This window comes from Leptopilina heterotoma, unplaced genomic scaffold (assembly GCF_015476425.1).
Source record: "Leptopilina heterotoma isolate Lh14 unplaced genomic scaffold, ASM1547642v1 Lhet_36, whole genome shotgun sequence".
Taxonomy (NCBI): domain Eukaryota; kingdom Metazoa; phylum Arthropoda; class Insecta; order Hymenoptera; family Figitidae; genus Leptopilina; species Leptopilina heterotoma.
The window spans coordinates 1,838,307-1,862,775 of NW_025111040.1; the positions used below are offsets into that span (position 1 = coordinate 1,838,307).

The 24,469-nt window shown below is 24.8% G+C and overlaps 3 protein-coding genes across 6 annotated transcripts; 1 reads left to right on the forward strand and 2 right to left on the reverse strand.

The window, feature by feature from the left end:
- Positions 1 to 347: 347 nt before the first annotated feature.
- On the reverse strand, positions 348 to 4,893 carry LOC122505464 (general transcription factor IIH subunit 2). The gene is made up of 8 exons (XM_043617093.1): positions 4,764 to 4,893; positions 4,488 to 4,591; positions 4,161 to 4,362; positions 3,701 to 3,829; positions 3,432 to 3,605; positions 3,082 to 3,338; positions 1,042 to 1,291; positions 348 to 517 (listed from the first exon to the last, which is right to left on the reverse strand). The coding sequence occupies exons 2-8, from the start codon at positions 4,544 to 4,546 to the stop codon at positions 377 to 379; spliced, it is 1,212 nt and encodes a 403-aa protein (XP_043473028.1). The 5' UTR covers positions 4,547 to 4,591; positions 4,764 to 4,893; the 3' UTR covers positions 348 to 376.
- Positions 4,894 to 5,882: 989 nt separating this feature from the next.
- Positions 5,883 to 8,283, forward strand: LOC122505535 (syntaxin-5). The gene is made up of 5 exons (XM_043617224.1): positions 5,883 to 6,516; positions 6,779 to 7,035; positions 7,122 to 7,316; positions 7,469 to 7,590; positions 7,695 to 8,283. Exons 1-5 carry the CDS (start codon positions 6,117 to 6,119, stop codon positions 7,852 to 7,854), a joined length of 1,134 nt encoding a protein of 377 aa, XP_043473159.1. The 5' UTR covers positions 5,883 to 6,116; the 3' UTR covers positions 7,855 to 8,283.
- A 116-nt stretch (positions 8,284 to 8,399) lies between these two features.
- Positions 8,400 to 18,859, reverse strand: LOC122505532 (transport and Golgi organization protein 1). 4 transcript variants are annotated; one of them, XM_043617214.1, is made up of 19 exons: positions 18,654 to 18,857; positions 18,369 to 18,502; positions 16,205 to 18,035; positions 15,259 to 15,366; positions 14,661 to 14,704; positions 14,398 to 14,535; positions 13,937 to 14,053; positions 13,837 to 13,857; positions 13,569 to 13,646; positions 13,093 to 13,317; positions 12,988 to 13,008; positions 12,592 to 12,759; positions 12,282 to 12,504; positions 11,904 to 12,042; positions 11,731 to 11,820; positions 11,483 to 11,579; positions 11,264 to 11,387; positions 9,610 to 10,164; positions 8,400 to 8,883 (listed from the first exon to the last, which is right to left on the reverse strand). In XM_043617214.1, the coding sequence occupies exons 1-19, from the start codon at positions 18,775 to 18,777 to the stop codon at positions 8,825 to 8,827; spliced, it is 4,296 nt and encodes a 1,431-aa protein (XP_043473149.1). In that variant the 5' UTR covers positions 18,778 to 18,857; the 3' UTR covers positions 8,400 to 8,824. The 4 variants fall into 4 exon arrangements, with proteins under 4 accessions (XP_043473149.1, XP_043473150.1, XP_043473151.1 ...); XM_043617215.1 differs by lacking the exon at positions 13,837 to 13,857 and having other exon boundaries at positions 8,401 to 8,883; XM_043617216.1 differs by lacking the exon at positions 12,988 to 13,008 and having other exon boundaries at positions 8,402 to 8,883.
- Positions 18,860 to 24,469: the final 5,610 nt, after the last annotated feature.

Below are 24,469 nucleotides of genomic sequence, written 5' to 3' on the forward strand. Positions count from 1 at the left end.
TACAACACAAAATTTTACAAAAAAAAAAAATTTCTTTTAACAGTGTTAATTTAAAAAGAAAAATTGCGCAATTTTTTTATTGCATTATTCTTGGAATTCGAATTTACGATATTTTCGAGGAAAAAAAAAATTTAATGACCATTTCTGTCCTCTCAATTATTAATTTTTTAAATTATAATTTAATAATTAATTAAATTCATCTCTTCAATTAATAATTAAAAGGAAACTCTTTGTTCTCAATTTAAAAATTAATTATTTTATAATAGTAAATTTTTAATTACTAATGAAAAAAAAATTACCGTCTTCTTATAATGCTTCTTAAAATTAAAAAAGAAAAAATTTTTTAATTAGAATTGAAGAAGAATTTTATTTTTCGTTAAGTTGTTGATGAACTTCCCGATTGAGCCACATAGGTTTCTGAATTTGTTGCACAACCTGGACACATGTGAAGTGATTCGTGAACAAATATCTCACAATCTAGACAGAAGGTTTGCTCGCATCTTTCGCAGAAATAGACCTGGAAAAAGAAAATTTCCATTTTTTTTAATACATGGCACTTAAATCATAAACTACATTCATAAAAAGAAGAAGAAGAGAACATTAAATTTATCAATTCATAAAACTAGAACTGATATTTATCAAAGTATCATCATTCATTGATAAACATAATGTGACGTCGATCAAAAACGAACTAAAATCTCTAGTCATGATCGAAAAATAAAAAACTATTATTCTCAAGATTAGAGAGAGAATTAAATATTTTAAATTAGTATGAAACGTGAAATATCATCACTTTAGATTAAAGTTAGAAATAAAAATTAAAAATTGAAAACTTTGTTCATTTTCATCAGGATAAGAAAATAATTAATTATTTTTGTTTTTCATTAAAAATAATTATAAATATTTAACACATAAGCATTTTCTTTCTCTTTATTAAATTACGTGTTATTTTTTTTAAAGAAAATAAAAACAAATGAAAATTTTTTCTTTTCGAATAAATTGAAAAACAAAATTCTGTATTATTTTTTTGACGAAAAATACCTTTTTGTCGAGAGCACCGAATTCCTTTTGACAGCTGAAACAATTTGACGTTTTGCCATTATTTTGTATTTCCTGATAGCGTCGAACGGGAAATAAATAATGATACGATCTTGCTAAATGTGGCGCTGAAACTAATGTTAATCCACAAGCTCGACACTCAACAGGCAATTCACAATGTTTACTGAGACATTGAGGGCAAAGATATCCTGTATTTAGAATTTTATCCGATTCATCCATATCGTCTGCATGACTAAAAAAAGAAAAAATAAATAAGGAAACTTAAATATCTAGGTATTAAAAAATACGTGTATTTTTCTAATTATCACTTAATATCAGGTTTGACAGAAAAATTTGATTTTACTGTTCCCTGACTTTTCTCTGAATTTTCTCTGAATTTTTTACTCTTTTCCTGACGATAAAAAATATATTCTCATTTCACTCTACAAAATTAGTGAGAAAAAATAAATAATTTTACTTACACTTCAATCTTATGAAATATCAGTTATTCCAAAATTTTTCAATTAAATATATATTCAAAAATTGTATTAATTAAAAAAAAACTTGAGTACAAATTTTTCAAAAAACTAACTCTAAATAAAAGAATTTTTAATGAAAATTTGTTAAACTTCAAATTTTCTAAAATTTTAATTTGAAACAGTTTAAAATTTAACTATTTAGAAAATTGCAAACAAAAAACTCTTACAAAATTAAATTGTTTTTGGAATTTTTAATTTTCTTGAAATTTTCCTAATTTCTATAAAAAATATTGAATACTTGTAAAGAATTATATCAAAATTTTTAAAAATAAATTGATATCTTTCTAAGAATTTTAATAAAATTTTTGAATCCTGTTAAGAATTTTATTATTTATGAAAATAATTGAATTTTTCAACGAATTTTATTAAAATATATAAAAAGAATTTAATTATTTTTGTTTTGAATTTAATTATTTATACAATTAATTGGAATCTTGTGAAGAATTTTATTAAAAATTTTGAAGATAATTGAATTTTTTTGAATGATTTTATTAAAATTTAAAGAATAATTTAATTGTTTCGAATAATTTAATTTAAATTGTATGCAAAATAATGTAATTCTTGCGATGAATTTTATTCGTTATGAAAATAATTTAATTCTTATAATTTTTTTTTAAATAATTGAATTCTTTTGAGAAAGCTTATTAACATAGTAAATATTGAAAATATTTGAATTTCAGCAAAGAATTTCATTGTTTCTGAAAATAATTGAATTCATGTTGAAAATTTTTGAGAATAATTTTTTTATTTAATTTATTAGCGAATTTAAAGTACATAGTGCAAATTTAAGAAACAAGCAAGTATCTTTTAGTGTCACAAATGTAAAAAAAGTATCAAAATAGTAGCTAATCGTAAAAAAAGTCTTAGTAAATAGTAGATTTTAGTAGATAGAAAAGTAAATTTATATTTTGTTAGATACTTATATCTTTTTTAATTAATTGACTAAACTATATTATAAAATATAATCAAATTGAAGATGCTAAAAAAATTATGTTTTATAATCTTTTTATCATAGATATTAATGTTAATTGACATTAGTCATTTTAATAACAAAATACTTGCCCTGTATGATTCATTGGTTATAATGACGAAAACATATATTTTGTAACCATTTCTAATTTCTTCAAATATTTTTAAATAGTATACTATTACTGATTTTGATTAAAATTAGCAGAATAATTTTGAATATAATTAATTATAAAAAAAACAATTTAATTAAAAATTCGCACTATCGAACAAATAAGAATTATGTTGTCCGCTAAATTCAGTAAGAATTATTTTACACACGATTTTGAAAGAAAATCCATTTAACATTGAAAGAAATTCTTTTATTTTAATTTGTTGTTATCATTGAGAAAATATTTTATAACAAAATAGAAATAAAAAATAAAAATAGAAAAAGAAATAGAAATAGAAATAGAAATAAAGGAATAAAAAAATATAAAAAGAAGAAATAAAAGAAACGTAAATAAAAACAATAGAAAGAAAAAAATTGGATTCTTACCACATACAAACAGCCATGGAAACCTCGGCAGTTGACGATTGCAGGGCATGATGAGGAAATCCCATTTTCACAAGGGCGGCGTCTAAACGTGTTGCAGCTGGCGGTGGATCAATGTGAATATTCAATTGTTCCAAATAATGTTTATCGTCCAAAACAACACTGTGAACACCTCCCGTCATCGATACCATTCGTTTACAAATATGTAATTCCGCCGCCAATCCAATTACACTACATCTCACATTTTCAGCTTTCATACTCTGCGAATTTATAAATATTTTTCATTATTTCCAATCAATAGGAAACTAATAACTAAATTTCATATATAAAATTAATAGAAATTAAAAAATTACTCTTATCGTATCACTTATATCGCCAGGATCACATGTCGTGAGTGATCCCATTATTATCAAAATTTCCCTGGTCGCATGAGTTGGTAATAATTTTAAAGATTTTAATGCAAGTTCAATGGAATTCTGCAGTGATGGTTCTCCTGTACAAGTAGCCGTTTTTAAAGCTCGTAACTCCTGGAGGAAAGAAAAATTATTATAAAAAAATTAATCTTCTCAAAAAAGAAAAAAAAACATTTTTTATTATGTTAAGAAAAAAACGATTTTTGTACCTTGAGATGCTTCTTTGGATTTCCGGTTAAATCGCTTATTTTCTCAGCTCGTTTATTTTTCGTTACTATTATTCCAATCTGACTGATGGGATTCTGATAGAAAAATTCCTCGATAAAACTTTCCATCAGCTATAAAATAAATATAATTAAATTATAATTAAATAATTAAATTCAAAATATTAAATTAAAATACTTTCTTTTTTGTATTTAAAAAGTAAATAAATATATGACAATTCTAATATTAATAAAAAAAAAATTAAAACAAAAATATAAATCAAATAAAACTGTAGAATGTATCCCTCCGAGTTAGGTAATAAAATATAAAACAATTTAAAAAATTAGTAATTAATAAATAATAATTGTTATAATTATGATTATTATTGTATGATTACTATTGTAAACATTACAAAGAAATTTATAAAAAAAATGAACGTTTTAAAAGAAAAACAATTGCTATTACCTTTAAGGTACAAATCATTCGAGTTGGATGTAAATCTTCATTTGTCATTTTTTCCGAACAATCAAGAACAACGTACAAATGTCTCATCATTCCCAATCTAGAATCACCTTTTTTATCAAGTTGACGTTTTCTTTTCGCTTTGAGAATAATATCAGCCACAGAATAATCAATTGTTCCATATTCATCTTCTCTGATTGCTTCCCTAAAATATTTACAAAAACAATTAAATAACTATTACTATTATATTTATAAATAGAAAATTCATTTTCAACAATAAAAAATATATAATAATCGGTCTTCTCAAAATGAAGCAACTAGTTTTCTTACCAAGTTTTTTCGTAACCGGTCTCCCACCGATATTCCTTTTCTTCTTCCTCTTCCGTCATTGTGATAATTTTTTTCTTTTATTTACTAGTAAATTGAAAAAATATCTGAAAAGATTTATGGAATAAAATTTTTTTAAACAACTAAATGCTTTGTATCTTTGTATTTATTAATTTTTAGAATTTATAGGTTATGTATGTTTGTTTGTTTATGTTCTATTTTTACGAAATACCCAGGAATTATTCTCAAATTATACAGGGTAAAATTATTTAAACTTACAGTTATTGTTTACAGCAACTTGCAAATAAGAGAAATGTTTATACAAATAAGTAAAAAAAATATATTGTTTATTATGAAACGTCAACTCTCAGATATATCAGTGTCTCAGCATACGACGTAATGCTAGAAAAGTAGAAAACTAACCTTTTAATTTAAATTGTCCAAAAAGCATCAAGGGCAACGCACAATTAAATCATGTTTGAATATAACAATTTTTCAATTATCACTTTTAAAATAATTTTAAAAAATTATTAACTAATTTTAAAGCATTAAATATAATAATGTGATTATTTTATTAATAATCAAACATTTTGACATTTTTATTCACTTGTAAACATTTCACAGTGTTGACAGGTGAGCACTTGAATACGATAATAAACAATATTTTGCATTATTTTAATGAACTTCTTTGATAAATAACTTAATTATAACCTTAGAAGTGACTTACAATTGTATTACAACAACAAAACTAATTAATAATTGCTTTAATTAATTAATTTAAGTGAAAAAACGTTAGTTCCGGGTTTGTCCGCTCAATATAGGTAGATGTCGCCCCGAAAAACGGTCATTTTTGGTAGTTTTTGACTTTTCCATTGGATTCGCCTTTATCGAAACTAGCGCTCTTGTTGGTTACATTCAAATTTGCGCGGGGACTAGCCGACCAATGAGCATGATTCATGCCTTTATACATTACTATACTCCCATTGGTCGGCTTAGTACCGCGCAAATTTGAATGTAACCAATAAGAGCGCTAGTTTTCATGAAGTCGAATTACATGGAAAAGTCAAAAACTACCAAAAAAGGCCGTTTTTCGGGGCGACATCTACCTATATCTTGCGGACAAACCCGGAACTAACTATTTTTCACTTAAAATCATTAATTATTGAATTTATTAATTGATTTTCTTGCTGGAATCTGATGGGAAATCATTTACAGGGATAAAATTAAGTTATTTATCAAATAAGTTTATTAATATAATGAATATAGTGCATAATATTGCATAAATAAAATTCGCTAAATTCTTCGGTTTTTGAACAATGTCAATCAGGGTTGAATAGGTAATGAAAAATAAAAGTAAGCATGCGCATAAACTTTGCCATCGTGGATGTGTCAAAATTTCGAGGTTATGTCATCATCACTCACTCGGGGCGTGAAGTGGGAGAAAGTTTTATTATAATTACATTTTTTTATATTATACATAATGTTACTATCTGTCATGTGTACGTGTCCCTCAACAATAGATTGCAATATGTGAAAAGTGTGCAAATAAGTAAACGAAGGGAAATAACTGTTTTTTTATACAATTGTCAAACTCCGCAGAAGAAATATTGTGTGTGACATATCGAGGATGCAATGCCCGCACGTCGTCGTCGTGGACCTTCAGAATCAGGGGATGACCTTGTAATTACAACCAATAGTTTTGTTAATAATCATTATCAACAACAACAACGGCCCTTTCAATCAACAACAAATCAACATTACAATGTTGAGAAGCCAACTTTTGAGAAAATAGAAGAAGATTTATTGAAACAACGATTACCAATAATAATTACAATGACAGCTCGCGATCGTACCAATGAATTTGCTAATGCAATTCGGAGTATACAAAGCAGAACAGTGGCAAGAGCTGCTGTCAGTCGTACACCACGACATGCAAAACAAATACAAAGTTATTCCGAATTTATGATGACTGCAAAGAATATTGGCAAAAATATTGCCAGTACATATTCAAAGTTGGAGAAACTCGCTATGTGTAGGTTCATATTTCTAACATATTGTTGTTATTACTACGCCATATTAATGCGTTTCTGCAATGTTTTCCTTTTTCTTCTGTTTTTCATACTTTAATTATTATTATAAAATTACAAATTTCTTCTCTTCAATTTCTATTAATTCTATTAATATTAATATAATAACAATTTAGTTAAATTAAAATAGTTCAATTAATATTAATTTTCTTTAATAATTATAATACAATATTCTGTGAATTTTCTTTTAATCTTTATTTCTTTTAGTGGCAAAACGAAAGTCTATTTTCGACGACAGACAAATGGAAATCGAAGAATTGACGACTATTATAAAAATGGACTTGAATAGTTTAAATAAGCAAATAGCAAAACTTCAAGATTTAGGAAGACAACAGCGTGAATCATTTGGATCATCAAAGAAAAATCACATTGCCTCACATTCCTCTTCAGTTGTTGTAAATTTACAGTCAAAATTAGCAAACATGTCGAATACTTTCAAGAATGTCCTCGAAGTTCGATCAGAAGTAAGTTAGAAAAAAATGGAAAAATACAAATCAAAATAATTCCATTTTAAATAATATAGTAAAAAATAAAAAAAAATATTTTGCAGAAAATGAGAGAGGAGCAAAATAGAAGGGAACAATTTACCCAGGGACATGTATCCACAATGCTCCCTCCAAGTATTGTTTCTGGTAAACAGGGTTCCTTGTTACTTCAGGAACAAGATTCCAGTGCTTCCGTTAGTATAGATCTTGAACCCGCAATGAATCAGCTTTCAATCCAAAGAAATGCTTATGATCATACGGTGAGAAAAAATTTGTTTTGTTTTCCAAAAAATGTAATTAAAATTTCCGAAACGAAACGTGATATTCAATTCATTATTATTTTGCAAATTACAAAATTTTTTATTTTCAAATATGAATTCCTTGGTAATTAATATTTGAAAAAAAATTTCAGGATTCGTATGTTCAAGCTCGAGCTGAAACTATGCAAAATATTGAATCAACAATAGTTGAACTCGGAGGAATTTTCCAACAGTTGGCTCATATGGTTAAAGAGCAAGAAGAAATGGTTGAAAGGTAATTTTATTAATTATTTACCAAAAAATCCCATTTTTCGACTGCGAAATCATTCTGAGAATAAAATATTTAATACTTTTTTTTCTTTTCTTTCTTAATTACAGGATAGACAGTAATATAGAGCACACGGAATTGAATGTTGAAGCAGCTCATGCCGAAATTCTGAAATACTTTCAATCAGTAACTGGCAATCGTTGGCTAATGATTAAGATTTTTGCAGTCTTGATATTTTTCTTTATATTCTTTGTAGTATTTTTAGCTTAGAATTATTTTTCAGGTGAAAAGAAGAGAAGAATTATTATAAATAAATAATAACTGTTTATATTATTCACTCATTATATTTTGCAACGCAATTTTATTTTTTTTTTAACTTCTAAAGAAAAAAAGTGCTATTGCAATGATGAGTGATTTTATATTATATTAAAAAAAACGAAAAAAAATGCAATTGTCACGAATTATAAATATTGTAATATTTGTATCGCATTCCTCTTTTAATCAATAATTTTCGATTCGATTTCCTGCGTCGACTTTGTACAATAAATCTTTGTTTTTAATTTTTAAAAAAAGAAGCATTTTTGAACGCAGAAGAGCGAATCTGAATAAACGCCCGCATTCTCTCCAATCTCTCCAAAAGAGAAGAGAAAAAAATTGTAAAAATGCAGATAATAAAAATATATATATATAATTTTTAAATTATAAACAAATTTTTTTAAAAAAAACAATCAATCCTTTCTTTTAATAATAAATTACAGTTTATTTTACTTCTTTTTAAAATCATATTAACAATTGTATATTCAATTCACATTTTTTTTATCCACAACAAAAAAAAATACATCACTCCACTTTGATTTTTTTTTAATTATTATTGTATATATTTTGAGAATGTTTCGTTACGTTTTAATTAACAAATTGGTAACAAATATATATTTTATACTTTTTTTTATCAGTAAAAGTGAAAACAAATATTTCTTAATCTTAAATGTTCGTCTCACGAAAACAAAACAAAACTTTGTAAATTAAACAATAATGAAAAACGTACAAGTAAAAAAAAATCAATAAAAGTACAATTTTACTAAAAGTCGATTTTTTTACAAGAAGACTTGGCACATTCTATTTCTGATTTAATTCATACAAAAGAAGGGGTTTTTTTTCCTAAACACATGTAAATGCTTCTTATGAAATTTCCACTTTTAAATTAATTACATTAGACAAATTATAAAACGAACAACAAAGACTAAACTTTTCCACTGTGATGTGACTTGTCCAGCGATTCGCCGGAAGAATGTAAGGAACCTGAAAATTAAAAATATTTTTACACTATTTTCAATATAAACATTTTTGTATTTTTTTGTTTTTTCTACATTTTTGTACTAACTTCGTATACAAGATTACCATAAAAAATTCTATATTTACTTTATTGTCTAGTGCAGAAAAATGAACACAAAATTCAAAAAAAAAAAAATTTGCAAACAAAAGAGTTAATAATTCAGTTCTCTACTTGCAAAAATTAATATTCTAATTTAATTTGAAATTTTAGAAAATTTCAATTTTGAATTAATTTAATTAGAAATTTTTAAGATTTTTGAAAAATTTTCATAATTTAAATTCTTTTGAAATTAGTTGCATTTTTAAATATATATATTTAATTAATTATTAAAATGAATGGATTTATAGAAGAATATTCTAAAATTTTCAAAATATTGTTTCAGCAAAAAAAAAAAAAAAAATAACACCAAAGCAAATTATCAACAAAAAAACAATTGTTCTTGAACCTTAAGTCCCTTTCATTCAAGATTTATTTTGGAGTATTTCCTCCTTCCATTGTACTCCAAAATTGTCGCACTTTCGAGAAGCGCTTGCGTCCTTGCATGCAAAAGGTGAACAATAACAAACAAACAAATAAATAATAACAAAATAATTAAAATACATTCGTAACAAAAATTCCTTTAAAAAAAAACATCGTGAATTAGTTCCCCAGTGATAAAAGAAACGTGCAATTTTTTTGTTCTGTTCACAAACCTTTATGATTGCGGGATCGTTGATCTCGAGAATAGAAACCAGAATTTCGTGGCAATGACTCCTCGACACCCCAATTGTGTGAATGATTTAAAGGGGGAATTGGTAACAACGAGGGAGGCGGCGGCGGCGGTGGATGAATAATATGATGATCGTTTGTGAAATGCGGCGACGGTGGCGATCTGTGGCGACCAAAATGATGAGATGGATGATGATGATGATGATGAAGATGATGATGGGGTGGCAATGGAGGCGAGAGGGGTGGAGGTGAGCCTGTATTTTCGTAACGTCCTGAAGGTGGTTGAAGAGGTAGAGGTGGAGGCGATGATAATCTTCCTCCAAGGGGCGGTGGCCTTTGACCGACGTCAAAAGGCGGAAGCCCCCCGGGTCCCGGGGGTGGTGGAGGTAAATAAGGATGAAATCCTGGTCCGAACATGTACGAGGGAGGAGGAGGTGGAGGAACACCAGAGGTATTGCTAAACATTATGGGAGAACTAGAATTATCCGGTCCAAGGAAGAGGGACGGTGATGTTGCACTTTCTCCATTTGCTTCCATTCCTGTTTGTATAAATCAATATTTCTTTTCATCAAACTTCGCTTTCGATTATTACTCTATTTATATTTCGACCAAAGTATTTGTTTCAATTAACGACAGATAAAATTTACCATCAATCTTTAATCAATAAAATAAGTATTAATCGCTTTTAATAAATGATTTTATCAGAACGAATTTTATTATAATTTCGAAAATAATTTCGCAAGAAGTCAATTATTTTCATAAATAATAAAATTCTTAGAAGGAATATTATTTATTAAAATTTTTCAAAACATTTGAATTTTATTAAAGTTATTGAAAACAGTAAATAATTATATAATTAATTATTAAATTAGTCAATCATTGAATTTTTTTAAAATTTTGAATCTGAAATTATTCCAAAATTGAAAGTAGCATTTAAATAAAAAAAATTGATAACAACTTTGGTCGAAATATAATAAAAATAATCCCTTCTCTTAATAAAAAAATAAATTATTTATCAATTCCACTGTTGCATGGAAAGAAATTAATTAAACTAACAATTCTACAACTCTTCAATATGTATAATGAACACACATTTTGAATTTTCAAATTTTTATTCTTTTATTTTTAAATATCTTTCATTCTTTTTTTTACTAATAAGAACAATTAAAAATTAGGAAAATTCAAAATCTGTTCTACTTGAAAATTGTCAATACTTATTTTCTCTAATACGTAAATATTCAATTTGAAATTTTCTGTTAGTTTTTACTTTGGATTATTTTATTTATTTTTTGAAAATAAATAACACCAGCGGTATTATAATTTGTTCTTCAAAAATTTTTTAAAATTAATTTACAACTTTGGAATAGAATTTATTAAGTTCTAATTACAATTGAAAACTTTTAGTTAATTATAATAATTATAATTACTCATTTGCAATAATTGTTATTATTCATTTGTAATTATTTATTCACTTGTAATAATAATAATTACTATTATCCAATTTTTCTTCTCTTGGAAAACAAAATTTCAAATTGAAATTTAACATGAAATTTTTTATTTTATAAATATTTGAGAGAAATATAATAAAAAATAAAAAGTATAAATATAATATTAATATAAATAAAAAAAAATACTTACGATGTAATTTAACCTCGGGATCAGGATCATTCATACTTTTCTCAACAATTGTAAGCCGATTACGTAATTGACCTGATTCCGCCTTTAATTCTTCCAACCTTCGCTCATTTTGTCGGGCCACTACCTACAAATGTTGAATTGTTATATTAAATTAAAACTCGACCTCCTTGCAAGTGAAAAAAAATTCTAAATGTAAATAAAGAATCTCATTCTTCATACCCAATGTTCATGCGCCTTCGTTTCAAGAGCGCCAATTTGACTCTTATACTCTCGTTCCTGATCAACTATTTCCCTCTTTAGTATTTCAATTTGCTGCCTTGAAGAGAAAAACAAAAATTAGTAAAATTTTTTTAATAAAATATTTAACACTAATTTAATATTTGAATATTTAATACTATTTCAATAATTTTTTGTCTTAATATTTAATATTTTTGTCGAATTGTTTTCAAATCAGTTTATAATCTTACTTGTAATTTTGAATTTCATTCTGCATTGTGTGTATCCTTTCGACTGTAGATGAAACTTCTCCTTGTTTCTCTAACCAAACTGCTTCTTCCCTAATACGAAATTTTATAAGTCATTAGAAAAAAAATTACTTCTATTAAATATATTAATAAACGAATAAATTAAATAAACATACTTTTGTCTTTGAGCTTCTTTTTCATTGAAAAAGTTCGTTAAGACTTCGAGTTTCGTTTCCGCATCCTTCTTTTCTTTTTCAAATGCTTTGCATTCTTCTGTTAACGAGAGAACTTCTTCTTTCGCTGATTTCACGTGTGCTGTAAAAAAAACATTATTAAATATTAAAAAATCATTTATATTTATTTAAAATTTAATTTTAATTCATTTATAAAGGAAATAAATTAATTATTGCAAATAAAATAGTTTTAATTTCATTTTAATTCCATTTACTTTATGGACGGGACAGTAAATTATTAAATATTTATTAATTCAATATGAATATTATTATATTTTTTAAGATTTAATAAAAAATTTTCTGAATGAAAAGAAATTCTACCTTCAAGTGATTTATGATTATTTTCAGCCTCGACCAATTGAACGCGAAGTTCGTAACGTTCTTCGGCGAGTTGAAGTGCCTCAGCTTTTGCTTGAACAGAATCGTAAAGTTTGTCAAAGTCCAAATTATTCGAATTTTCCTGATCAACAACTTCCAAAAGATGATTTACTTCCAATTCTTTAGCTTTCAGTGCCTGTCGCATTTGTGATCGTTCTTCCATTGTCTTAAAACGATAGAAAAGAAAAATTTTCACAATTTAAATTTTATTCAGGAAAAAGGAAAATTAAAGATTAAAATCAAAGACACACACCTCTCTCATTTGAAATTCCAATCGTTGAATTTTATCCTCCATCGACTGTTCCATGTAAATTTTCATATTTCCTTGCGTCTTCAATTCTTCCTCCAATCTTTTGACCTCGATTTCAAGTTCTTCGTATTTTTTCGTAAACGAAAGCAAATCTGACGATAAGCCATCACTCTAAAAAAATACAAATAAAATTGAATCCTTTTTTTTCATTAAACTTTTTTTTACCTACATTTTTTAAAAATCAATTTACTCTAATACTACGGTATCTTATTTTTACAAAATAAATAATTGAATACAAACTCAAAAAAAAAAATGAAATACAAATAAAACAAAATTAAACACAGAATCCAGAGAAGTGGAGAAAATAAAAAAAAACAAAAATAAATTCTCTCGACAAACCTCAAGCCTGTCAAATTCGAGCTGCATTGAAATTGAAATCAAAAACTTGAAATAACAAGTGTAAAATCTTTCGCATGCTTGATTTTTGTTAATATCATCAACTACCTCTTGTTTCTTTAAATTTAAGGCGTTTGTCAACGCTTCATTTTCAGCCTGTTGAGCGTTTAATCGAGCTTGTAGATCTTCAACTGATTGCGCCAATGGATTATCTTCTTTATTCGATGACAATAATTCACGTAACATACGTTCCAATTCTAATCCTGCCTCCGTTGCCGACTCCAATTCCTTTTCCAAAGTCACTACTTGGTCCTCCATCTCCAAATTTGTATTCTGAATTTTGAAAAAATCATTAATAAGTATTTAAATTAAATTATTAATTAATTATTCATATAAATTATGTAATAAATTAAATAAAAGGAAAACAGTTTAGAAAAAATAAATTCAGTTGTAAAAATATTTTTTTTGTATATGTAATATAAAAGCAATACATAAATATTCAAATACTTATGGAACATAAATGGAAAAAATATTGTCTGAATTTATTATTAATAAGAATAATTAAAAAAAATAAATAAATTTACCTGTGCAGCTTCTAAATCTGCTTTCAAAGAAGCAACCATTTCATTTGATCCAAATGATTCGTCTTCGATTGAATTCAACTAAAGAAAAGTTAATTAAAATAACAATAAGATGGGCAATATTTGAAAAATAAATAAAATAAAACAAAAGATTTAGTAAAAAATGTAATTTAATTTTATTTTATTTAGTAAAAAATGTAGAAAAATATTTTAATATTAAAATTAATTAATGAAACGTTAAATTTGTTTTTTGACGACGAACATAACAAACCTTAAAATTATCCAGACATAACTAAACGTAAGAAAAATAATTTTTAAAAAATAAAGCACATTGTATATTTTAAATCAGAAAATAGAAACAAAATGCATACCTTTGTTTTTGTGCATGTTAAATTTTCATTCAACATGGCGCATTCCTTTGACGAGACCATTAATTCCTTTTCCAATTTATTTATTCTTCCGATAAGTTGATTGTCCCGTCTTGCATTCTACGAATTTTAAATTAAAAACAAAATTAACATTAAGTGAAATGAAATTTTTTCTTAAAAAAAGAAATTATTATTTTTCAAATTAAAAAGCATTCGATTTTCTTTTTGACTTATAAAAGTATAAAAATAAAAAAGAATAAAAAAATTAAAGTATAAAATTTATAAAATTTATAAATTTTTATATTTAATTTTAAATTTATATTTATAAATTATAACACTAGAAGATTAAAATAAAAAAAATAATTGGTTAAACAATAGTTGAAAAAAAGTCGATTTGTTTTTCACTAATATTTCTATTTTGTTACCAGTTTTTTTATTACTAAAAGAATAAGATGAAAAATTACCTCGATGTAGTAATAACCGAGAGAGAAGACAAGAATAGTGATAGAAGTTATTAGAAGGTAGGTCAAAAATTCCCAATAATTTTTACCCATATTGATAACGTTTGCAATGGAGATATCGTCATTATGAACGACATTTTCCTGTAAACAAAATTGTGGTCAGTGAAAATGAATAATAAATAATTCATGCTTTGTTTATTTTTTTTTTAATCGAATTTACAAAATCGATTGTAATTAACATATTTATGAAATTTAATGAGACTTACTGTTTGACAATTAGAGTCTTTTTCGCACACATCAGGAGGTAAAACTGCAAAATTCAGAAATTTAATAAATCAATTAATTTAATTCAATAAATATATTTAAAAACATAAAAAATAAATTAAAAAATACAAATAAAATGAAAATATTAAAAAATTAGATAGCTGAACGTTTTAAATATAATTATAGCTTTTTCAAATACTGCAAATTTTTTTAAAATTGTTTCCTTTTTCAATTTTTTAATAAACCATTTTTATACAATTTCAATGTTTTAAAAACCTATTTTTCAAATTTTTGTTAAGTTTCGTTTCTCACTTTTCTTAAATTTTCATTTTTTTCAAATTTTATTCTTTCAAAATATTTATATTTTTGTAGATAAATTAAAATAAACAGTAATAAATAAAAATTATATTTTTATTCTTCAAAGTTTTTTTCACTGCAATTTTGTGAACTCTATTCTTTTAGTTTTTTTTTAATTAACTTGAATTTTCTTTCTATAAATTAAATTTATTTCTTCATTTAAATTTATAGATTGATCAATTTTAATTTAATAAACTTTAGCTATTTTTAGATGCGTAGAATGGGAAATTTTTTTTTACATACCCATAGGAATTGGAGCTTCTTCCACCGAGTCTTGTTTATTAAAAACTGCCAAATTCTCCGCTGATTCGGAAATATCATTCCCTAATAATTTATCACTCTGTGACTCTTCTGTAAATGGAAATTAAGATTTATAAATAAATCTTACAATTTTTCTAATTTTTAAAATAAACAATTTCTGAGATTGGAATTAAATTAATTTTTGAAATTTATTAGAAATGGAAATTCCTTGAAAATAATTTTTTTTCAATTTGAAATTGTTCCAATGTTAACACTGAATTTCAATTTTGAAATAATTTCAGATTCGAAAATTTAAAAAAAATTCAATTATTCACTAATTTACTTTTTAGCTATAAAAATATTTATTGTTTTCGAAAACTTAATTTATAAAATTTTTCGCAGAAATTAAATTATTTTCAATGGAATTTCAATAAAATTTCTTAAAAGAATTCAATTATTTTTAGAAATATGAATAAATTATTCGCAGAAAATTTTGGAGAGTTTTGATTAAATTCTTTAGGAGAATTGAAATATTTTCAATACAATTTTAATTATGTTCTAGGAAAAAATTAAATTATTTTCGAAAATTTTAATTAAAATTATTTTCTTTTTTTCTCAGTAAAAATTTTTCTTTTTTTTTTCTTTCTTCGCAAAAATTGTAGGTATTATTTTTAAAAATTTCAATAAAATTCTTCATAAGAAACAAATTTAATTAAATATTTTGAAAAAATTGAATTCTTTTCCTAAATAATAAAATTTTTTTGCAGAAATTCAATTATTTTGAAAAATTTTGATTGAATTCTTTTTAAGAATTGAAATATTTTTAATATAATTTTAATTAAATTCCTCGAAAAAATCAATTATTTTCAAACAGATTGCAGAAATACAATAAATTTAAAGATTGTTATTGTCAAAAATAGTTCATTGTAAATTTGAAAAAGACACTTACGAGAATGAAAATGCGACGTTTCGTCAAAATTCAGTAAATTTCGATTACTAGGCAATTCATTAAATGTGGATGCTTGTTCCGCCGACAAAATTTCTTTTCTTGGCTCCACATCATCATGAAAATGTGGCTCCAAACTATCTAGAGGATCATTTTTTGAAGAAATCACACTACTATCATTATTATAAACAAACTCTTCATTCATATAAATATCGGTGTCATTATTGGCACTTGAATAATTATTATTATTATCATCATTAGAAACATCATTATTTATTTCATCAGAAATATCTCCAGTTTCATTAATTTTCATTTCTTCACGATTAAAATCAAAATTAATATCAGTACTTGTATTTTCTAGAAGAATATTTTCACTATTTACATTATTTACATTCTCTACCGATTTCAATTTATGTAGAGAAAAAATATCAAATCCTAATTTGGAATTTTGATTAGTTTTACTTTCAGATTCTTCATTTTTCATATTCGCATTGTCATCAATTTGTGAATTATTTATATTATTATTATTATTTTCGTCGTTTAATATTAAAGTTTCTCGTTCATCAATTAAAGGCACTTGATTAGTGGCGGTTGTTGTCTCTGTGATGAGATCTGGAAGAGGAATTTCTTTCTCCATTGGAGAATCATTGGTGAATTTTGATTCATAATTTTCAATTATTTTTGAATCTTTAGTTTCAGTTTCGGTGGCAGTTGGAAATTTTTCTTCGATTGGAATTTGTTGCTCGGGGGGATGAATATTTTCTATTGTTTCATTTTCCTCTTTTTCCTCCGTTTCTTGTACTTCTTTGGCTCCTTCTTCTATTCTTTCATTTTTATCCTCTTCTTCATTTTTATCACCTTCTTCTTTTATTTCTTCTTTTGTTTCACTTTCTTCTTTTATTTCGCTTTTTTCTTTTTCTTCCTCGCCTTGTGTTTTTACTTCTTCATTTATTTCTTTTTCTTCTTGTTTTTTTATTTCATCCTCCGTTTTATTTTTTTCTTCTTCTTCTAGTTCTTTACTTTCATTTTCCTCACTCTCTTCATCATTCACCGATTCATCAGAAACTGTTTCATCCGGCAATGTTTTCTCCGGTTCTTGTACAATTTCTTTTTCTTTCTCCTCTTCTTTTAATTCTTTCTCTTCAATTTTTTCCTTTGTTTCAGTTTCGTCATTAATTTTATCCTCAATTGACGGAATATTTTCATCTTCAGTCTGTGAAACATTTTTATTTTCATTCAGTGGGATATTTTCCTCCTCTTCATTTTTCCCCTCTGCCTCGGTTTCCTCATTAATTTTACCCTCAATAGGCGGAATATTTTCATCTTCAGTCTGTGAAATATTTTCATTTTCAGTCAGTGGGATATTTTCCTCTTCTTTTTCATCATTTTCATTAATATTCATGGATTCGACTTTTTCTAATTGTTGAGTGACCTTATCGATAACTTGAGTAACAAATGAAATTGTCGACGATACTAAACTTGGATGAACACTTAAAATTGGCTCCTCTTCTGTTGCAACATCCTCAATTGATTGTGATGATGAATAATCATTTGTGGAATCATCAATTGCCAATGGAATTGTTGTTCCATCAATAACCTCATAGGATGGCGAAACATTTTCTGGAACTGGAATTAAGTGCTCTAAATCTTTAGCTGATGAATTAATAACTGAAATTTCAGGTGATTTCTCAGTAGGCTCATCATTCTCCTTTTCAATTTCATTCTTTGGAATATCTTCTATTGGTTTTGTAGGCACTTCAAATTTCAGTACACTTTTCATAACCGTATATTCTCTTATCATTTTCATTGGGGCATAGCCCCGTTTGCCAAGAATCTACGATTGGAAAAAATTATTATTAAATCACATTTTTCATTTTATTCATTACTTAAAAATTGAAAATATTAAAAATAAAATTTCTTCTCATTAAAAAATGAAAATAAAATTCTAATTAAGGCAAATAAAATAATCTGTCGTATTTCCAACAAAATGATAATGTTCTGTACACGTCACTTATTATTATTTAATTATAGAGAAAAGTCCATTCAACTTTCAGATTAAATCATGTAAATTAAATATTATGTTCATCAGAAAAAAAAATCCTAATTAAAATTTTAATTTATATTCTTTTGCTGTTTTTTTTTTAATAAAATTAAAAGTCATTCTTACCTCGACACCCCAAAGATCAGGTCGGTTACCTGCACTTTTACTGTAAACTTTAACCTCGGTATTTGCTTGAAACGAAAGTATGTCTTCATCATTGGAATTATATTTTAGTAATGTCTTCGCCAAAGAAACGGGTTCTGTTTATTGTATGGAAAAAAAATAAATTTGTGAAATTGTATTATATAGATTTCTGATAGATTGATAAAACAAGTTTATATATAAAGTATAAATAAGAATACGAGCTGTCAATCATAGTTATGAGATAAGGTAAAGTATGGCTTCAATTACCAGAACACTTTTCATCATGACATAGTCGCTTATCCGATATAATTGCTGAACATGATGGTATTTGATTAATTGTATAAATAATTAATGAAAGGATTAATATCATAAATGGGGTAATTTTCGTCATATTGTTTTACAAGTAAACTTCCACATCACTACAAAAGTCACACGCACAGCCTTGGACGCACGTCGCATTCATGGATTATTTACACAGGAGATGGGAAACTCACTTCATTATTCTTTACTTTACAACTTTATAAGAAACTCTAGATTTTTTACCTTTTATTTATAATTATTAATGTTTAAAAAATTAAAACTTAAAACAAATTAGATTGTAACATTTTTCACCTGTCGAATTAGTAAACAAATTATGAAACTAAAAAATTGAAATTAAATAATTGTTTGCTGTGTTGACAGGTGGACACTCGAATACGACTATATAAACAATATTTTACATTACATTAACAAACTTATTTGATAAATAACATAATTATATCATTATAAATGATTTACAATTATATTACAACTATAAAACTGATTAATAATGGCTTTAATTAATTAATTTAAGTGAAAAAACGTTAGTTCCTGAATTGTCCGCAAGATATAGGTAGATGTCGCCCCGAAAAACGGCCATTTTTGGTAGTTTTTGACTTTTCATTGGATTCGCCTTTATCAAAACTAGCGCTCTTATTGGTTACATTCAAATTTGCGCGGGGACTAGCCGACCAATAACCGTGATTCATGCCCTTTATACATTATTATACTCCCATTGGTCGGCTTAGTACCGCGCAAATTTGAATTCAACCAATGGGAGCTCTAGTTTACAGAAAGGCGAATACCATGGAAAACTCAAAAACTACCAAAAAAGACCGTTTTTCGGGGCGACATCTACCTATATCTTGTGGACAAACCCGGAACTAACGTTTTTTCACTTAAACTAATTAATTAAAGCAGTTATTAATTGATTTTACTATTGTATTAAGATTGGAAATCATTTATAAGGATATAATTAAGTTATTTATCAAATAAGTTTGTTAATATAATACAGAATATTTTTAAGCGAAAACTACAATTAACATAACCTAAAATTTTAGTAAACATCAGAAGGCACATAAGGTAAACATAAGGTAAATAAATCAAATAAATTTACTTCTCAAAATCATTTTTTTAAAAATATTTTAAAATTTTTAAATTGATTTAAAATCCGATTTTACATATAAATAAAAAAATGCATACATAGGGTAACTGCACCAATTGCCGAGGGTGCTCCAATTGTCGAGGATAATAATTTTCTTTTTTAGATAAATAGTATAATATATAATATTTAAGAACAAAAAAAATTTCTAAATAATCTTTGTATTTTCAACTGTATATTTATATATACAAATTTCGTAGCGATTCTACTAAAATAATTATTTAATTAATATTATAATTCACTGCTGTGAAATTTACACGAATCTCCATTTTCTTAATACTTCAGGTTGATTAAAACAGATTTTTATAAATGCAAATTAAACGTATTTATAATGACTTTTTGTGTACAAAATTATTATTATAATTTTGTACACGAACTAAATTAATTTTGTATGCATGTTTTTTTGTTAAAAAAAAATATTTAATATTTTTTAAAAGCAAATCATCGGTATTTGGTTCCTTTTTTTTGACAGTTCCATTTTTCGAGGAAATGACTCGAAAATTGGTGTAGTCACTTTTTTCGCTGATGCACCATTTATCGATGGTTAAGTGTTTATTTACTAAATGTCAAACATAAATGCCAAACATTTATAGGTACAGAGAAAAAGAAAAAAAATGCTCAAAAAATTTACAACCAACAGAAAATAATCAACCAAAAAAACGAGGAAGACCGAAAAAAAATTAATAAAAAAATGCATTATTTAAAACTAAAAAATTTTGTACTATAGTTTAATTATAATTAACCATTATATTTACAGTTCGTAATAAAAGTTTATTTTATTCGTTTACAAATTTAATGTGACTTAAATTAATTTATTTTTTCAATTAATGTCTGATTAACAAAATTGATTAAATTTAGTTAACTTATATTTATAAAAGTTTAAAAAACAGTTAAATAATTTTCTGTCCTGTATCATCTACTATAAAAATGTTTTATATCGATATTATAAATTATTCAATTATAGTTAAATAAATATATTTGTTTTCTGGTAATGTTCTATAATATTTTTATCGAAAAAATAAATATCTACTCGATTTTCTAATATCTGTACAGGTTAATTGTTAGGTTATATTGGGTTATATGTTTAAAAATGTCATACCCTCGACAATTGGAACAGACCCTCGAGAAATTAGCACAAGACCATCGACAAATGGTGCTTTTGCTCGATTGACTTTTAAATATATTTTTTGCTTAACAATTTAGTTTATATTAAAAAAATAAATATGAATATTAAACATTATTAGATCCTTCGTCCAAATATACAAAAATCAAATTTTAAAGTGCATTTACTTCCGAGAAAAAAAATGTCAAAGTCACATGTTGCCTAAAACCCTCGACAATTGGTACAGTTACCCTATATGAATAAACATTTAATAAAAATAATAAATTAAATAAAATTTAATAAAGTAAAAAATATAGAAAGTATTGAAAAATACACTTTATATTTTTCTCTGAAATATTAACTAATTACTTTTATAATACTAAATCAGGCGAAAATAATTAAATTGGAAAAAAATACTTAAATTCAAGAATTAATCGGTGTTTATTGCAATTTATATTTTCCATTAAATAAATCGTAGCGTACAGGAGAAATTTAATTATATTATTTCAGTGTATAACACATTTTGTTTTATATGACTAGATTATAAAAAAAGCAATGAAGTTTAGGAATTCAACAATGTTAAATATTATTAATAATATTAATTATTATTAGTATTAATATTATTATTACTATTGTTATTATTATAATAATAATTATTCTTATTATTGCTATTATTTTTATCATTAATGTTTATTATTATTTGTTTGTAATATTTTTTTCATTTTCATTATTATTATTATTATTATTATTTGTATTATAATTATTATTATGCATCACAAGTGTGGAGTGTAGAAATATCTAATTAAAGTTTGACTGTACCTCAATTATTATATTGAACTCCAAATTAAAAAATACGAACTATTATCAAGTACCTCATTATTCAGTCCATCGCTTTTACACACTGTTTAAAATAGCTAAGCACGCAATTTTTCTTTTTTTCAGTAAAAACAAGAAACACACAGAAAAAAACAAATTGAAAATTTTCAACTATCAACTACAAGTATTTAATTATATATAATATATATTGACATTACTTCTTCAACCCTTGGGACCGAATCTTTGATAAAATTCATTGCAAACAAAAACTATTACACAAAAATCAATTGTATAAATATAGATATTTATATACAATAACATATCATATATACGTAGATTTCTCATAATATCATCAAAATACAATTTTTTTTTAAATATAATTTTTAAAATATACTTTGAAATACAATTTGTTTCAATATCTCGTGTGTAATACAATTTTTACTTTAAATATATATTTTAAGAGACGAAAAACGACGAAAATTACCAAATATAATTTTTTTTCAAGTTAGCAAAATATTTTCGAAAATTTTGAATATTTATCCTTTTCTTTTGAAAAAGGGGAAAAAATATATTTCCAAAAAATATAGTTTTACTACATAGAATATTTTTTGAACAAAAATACTTTTATTTTGTTTTGAAAAAAAATGAAGAGCAAAAATATTTTTGTACACAAAGTATATTTAATATTTGCAATTCTTGTTTATGCGACGGACATGCTTTTAATATTTATAAAACTGTTTCTAGAAAAACGAGTGCGCAAGATAAAAACTAAATTGTGCTTTTCTATTTTTCTCTTTTTCCTTTTTACTTTATAATCTCACGTGAAATGTATGAAAAATACTGTCTGCTTTCAAAAATCTCAATAGTCGATCGAATTTCTTTAAATCGTACTATAAATCTGAATTGTTTTATTTATTATTATTCTAGGATGGCATAAATGTTACTATATTTTTGTGCAATTAGATTGATTCTTCATTTAAAATAGTTTAAAGAAAAATTATTCGACAATATAAAAACGTAGTAATTTAAAAAATTTTAAAAATTACAATTTAAAAATCAAATTTATTTCATAATTAATTTTAATATTCAAATCAATTTATTTCATATTTAAAAATCTTACTTTTATAGCAATTAAACTAACTTTTCATATTCAAAAATTAAAATTTATTAATTCGATTTTAATATTTAGTTAACATTGGTTAACATTATTTTTAAATAAAAAAAATTGTGATAAAAGAATTCCTTTTTGCGGAAAAAGTAGTTTGAAAATTGACGACGATATTTAAAAAACAGTTTACACTTGTTTTATAACAAGAAAAAAGTGATTTAACATTTCAGTTAAAAAAGAATTTCCGTTATGAAATTTTCGTTGAATTTTTAATTGAATAAGCTTCTTGAGACGATTAAAATCGGCGAGTACAATAATTATGGAGTAAGCACAAATTACGCTACATTATACATTATACATTGTCGAGAGTTCTAAAAATTTCTTTGAAAATTGAAAAACTTTTAAACACTAATTGAGTGATTTCGTCACGTTTTGCGGTTTTTTTTTCGAATTACCGGCAAGTCAAAGGCATTGTTATTATTAATACTTCTTTTTTCGTTACAATCTCACCATTTAAATCGATCAGAAAAAAAATTTTCTACTTTTTGCTATGGGAAACCGAAAAAAAATCGTCAAAGGAAAAAAATACGAAATTATAGAAATACTTTCACTATCAACAAAGAAAAGAAAATATTTTAAAGAATGAGAAAAAGGAATAAAGAAGATATTAGAATAAAAAAAGTGGTAGAATATAAAAAAAGTGGAAAAATACAAAAATAAGTAAAGACGACGCGACGGATAATAAAAAAAGATTTTTCACTCATAAAATTCCTTTTCTAATTCAATAACACTATTTTCTACATCACGATGGACAAATATTCGTATAACGCTCTCTATACTGGATTATATAAATAAACCTCCAGTATTTTCGTGAATATTCTCTAAAGTGGAAAATACATCTCTACTTAGATATTATAATAGTTATTTACAATTTTTTTTTCTTTTTTTTTGCGGCAATTGAGAGAAAAGCGAAGAAACAAACATAACTTTAACTCTCCCTTTATTTAATTCACACACAATTTCTCTTCATTCATTTAAACATAAACATTCTACACTTATAAAATTGGAACAGCAAAAATACAAAGTTCAAATGGCACAAAAAACGATTCCAATGCACCAGAGACTCAAACTTAATCTCTACTTTATATTTATTTATATACATAACTATTCACGAATAAAATTCTCAACTATTCAATAATTAAGTCAATAATTAATTTTTGACTTGGGAAAAAAATGTCCTCACGAAAAATTATTTCCGGAAAAGTTGTTGTATTTTCGTTTTCATTTTTTGAATTGCGAATTAATTTAAATAATTTAACAATTTAGATTAGAATCATTAGAATTTAATTAAAAATTTATTTAATTTTATTATTTAACAATAGAAAGTAGTTTCATATTTTAAAATTTAGATTATATTTAAAAATCTAAAGAATTTTGTAATTTAACAATTGAAAGGTTTTTAATTTCATAGTTTAAAAATCTAAAGTATTTCATAATTTAACAATTGATAATATTTTTATAATTTAGAAAATTTACAGTAATTTTCTATTCTAAGAATAAAATTTAACATTTTACAGTAATATTTTATAATTCAAATC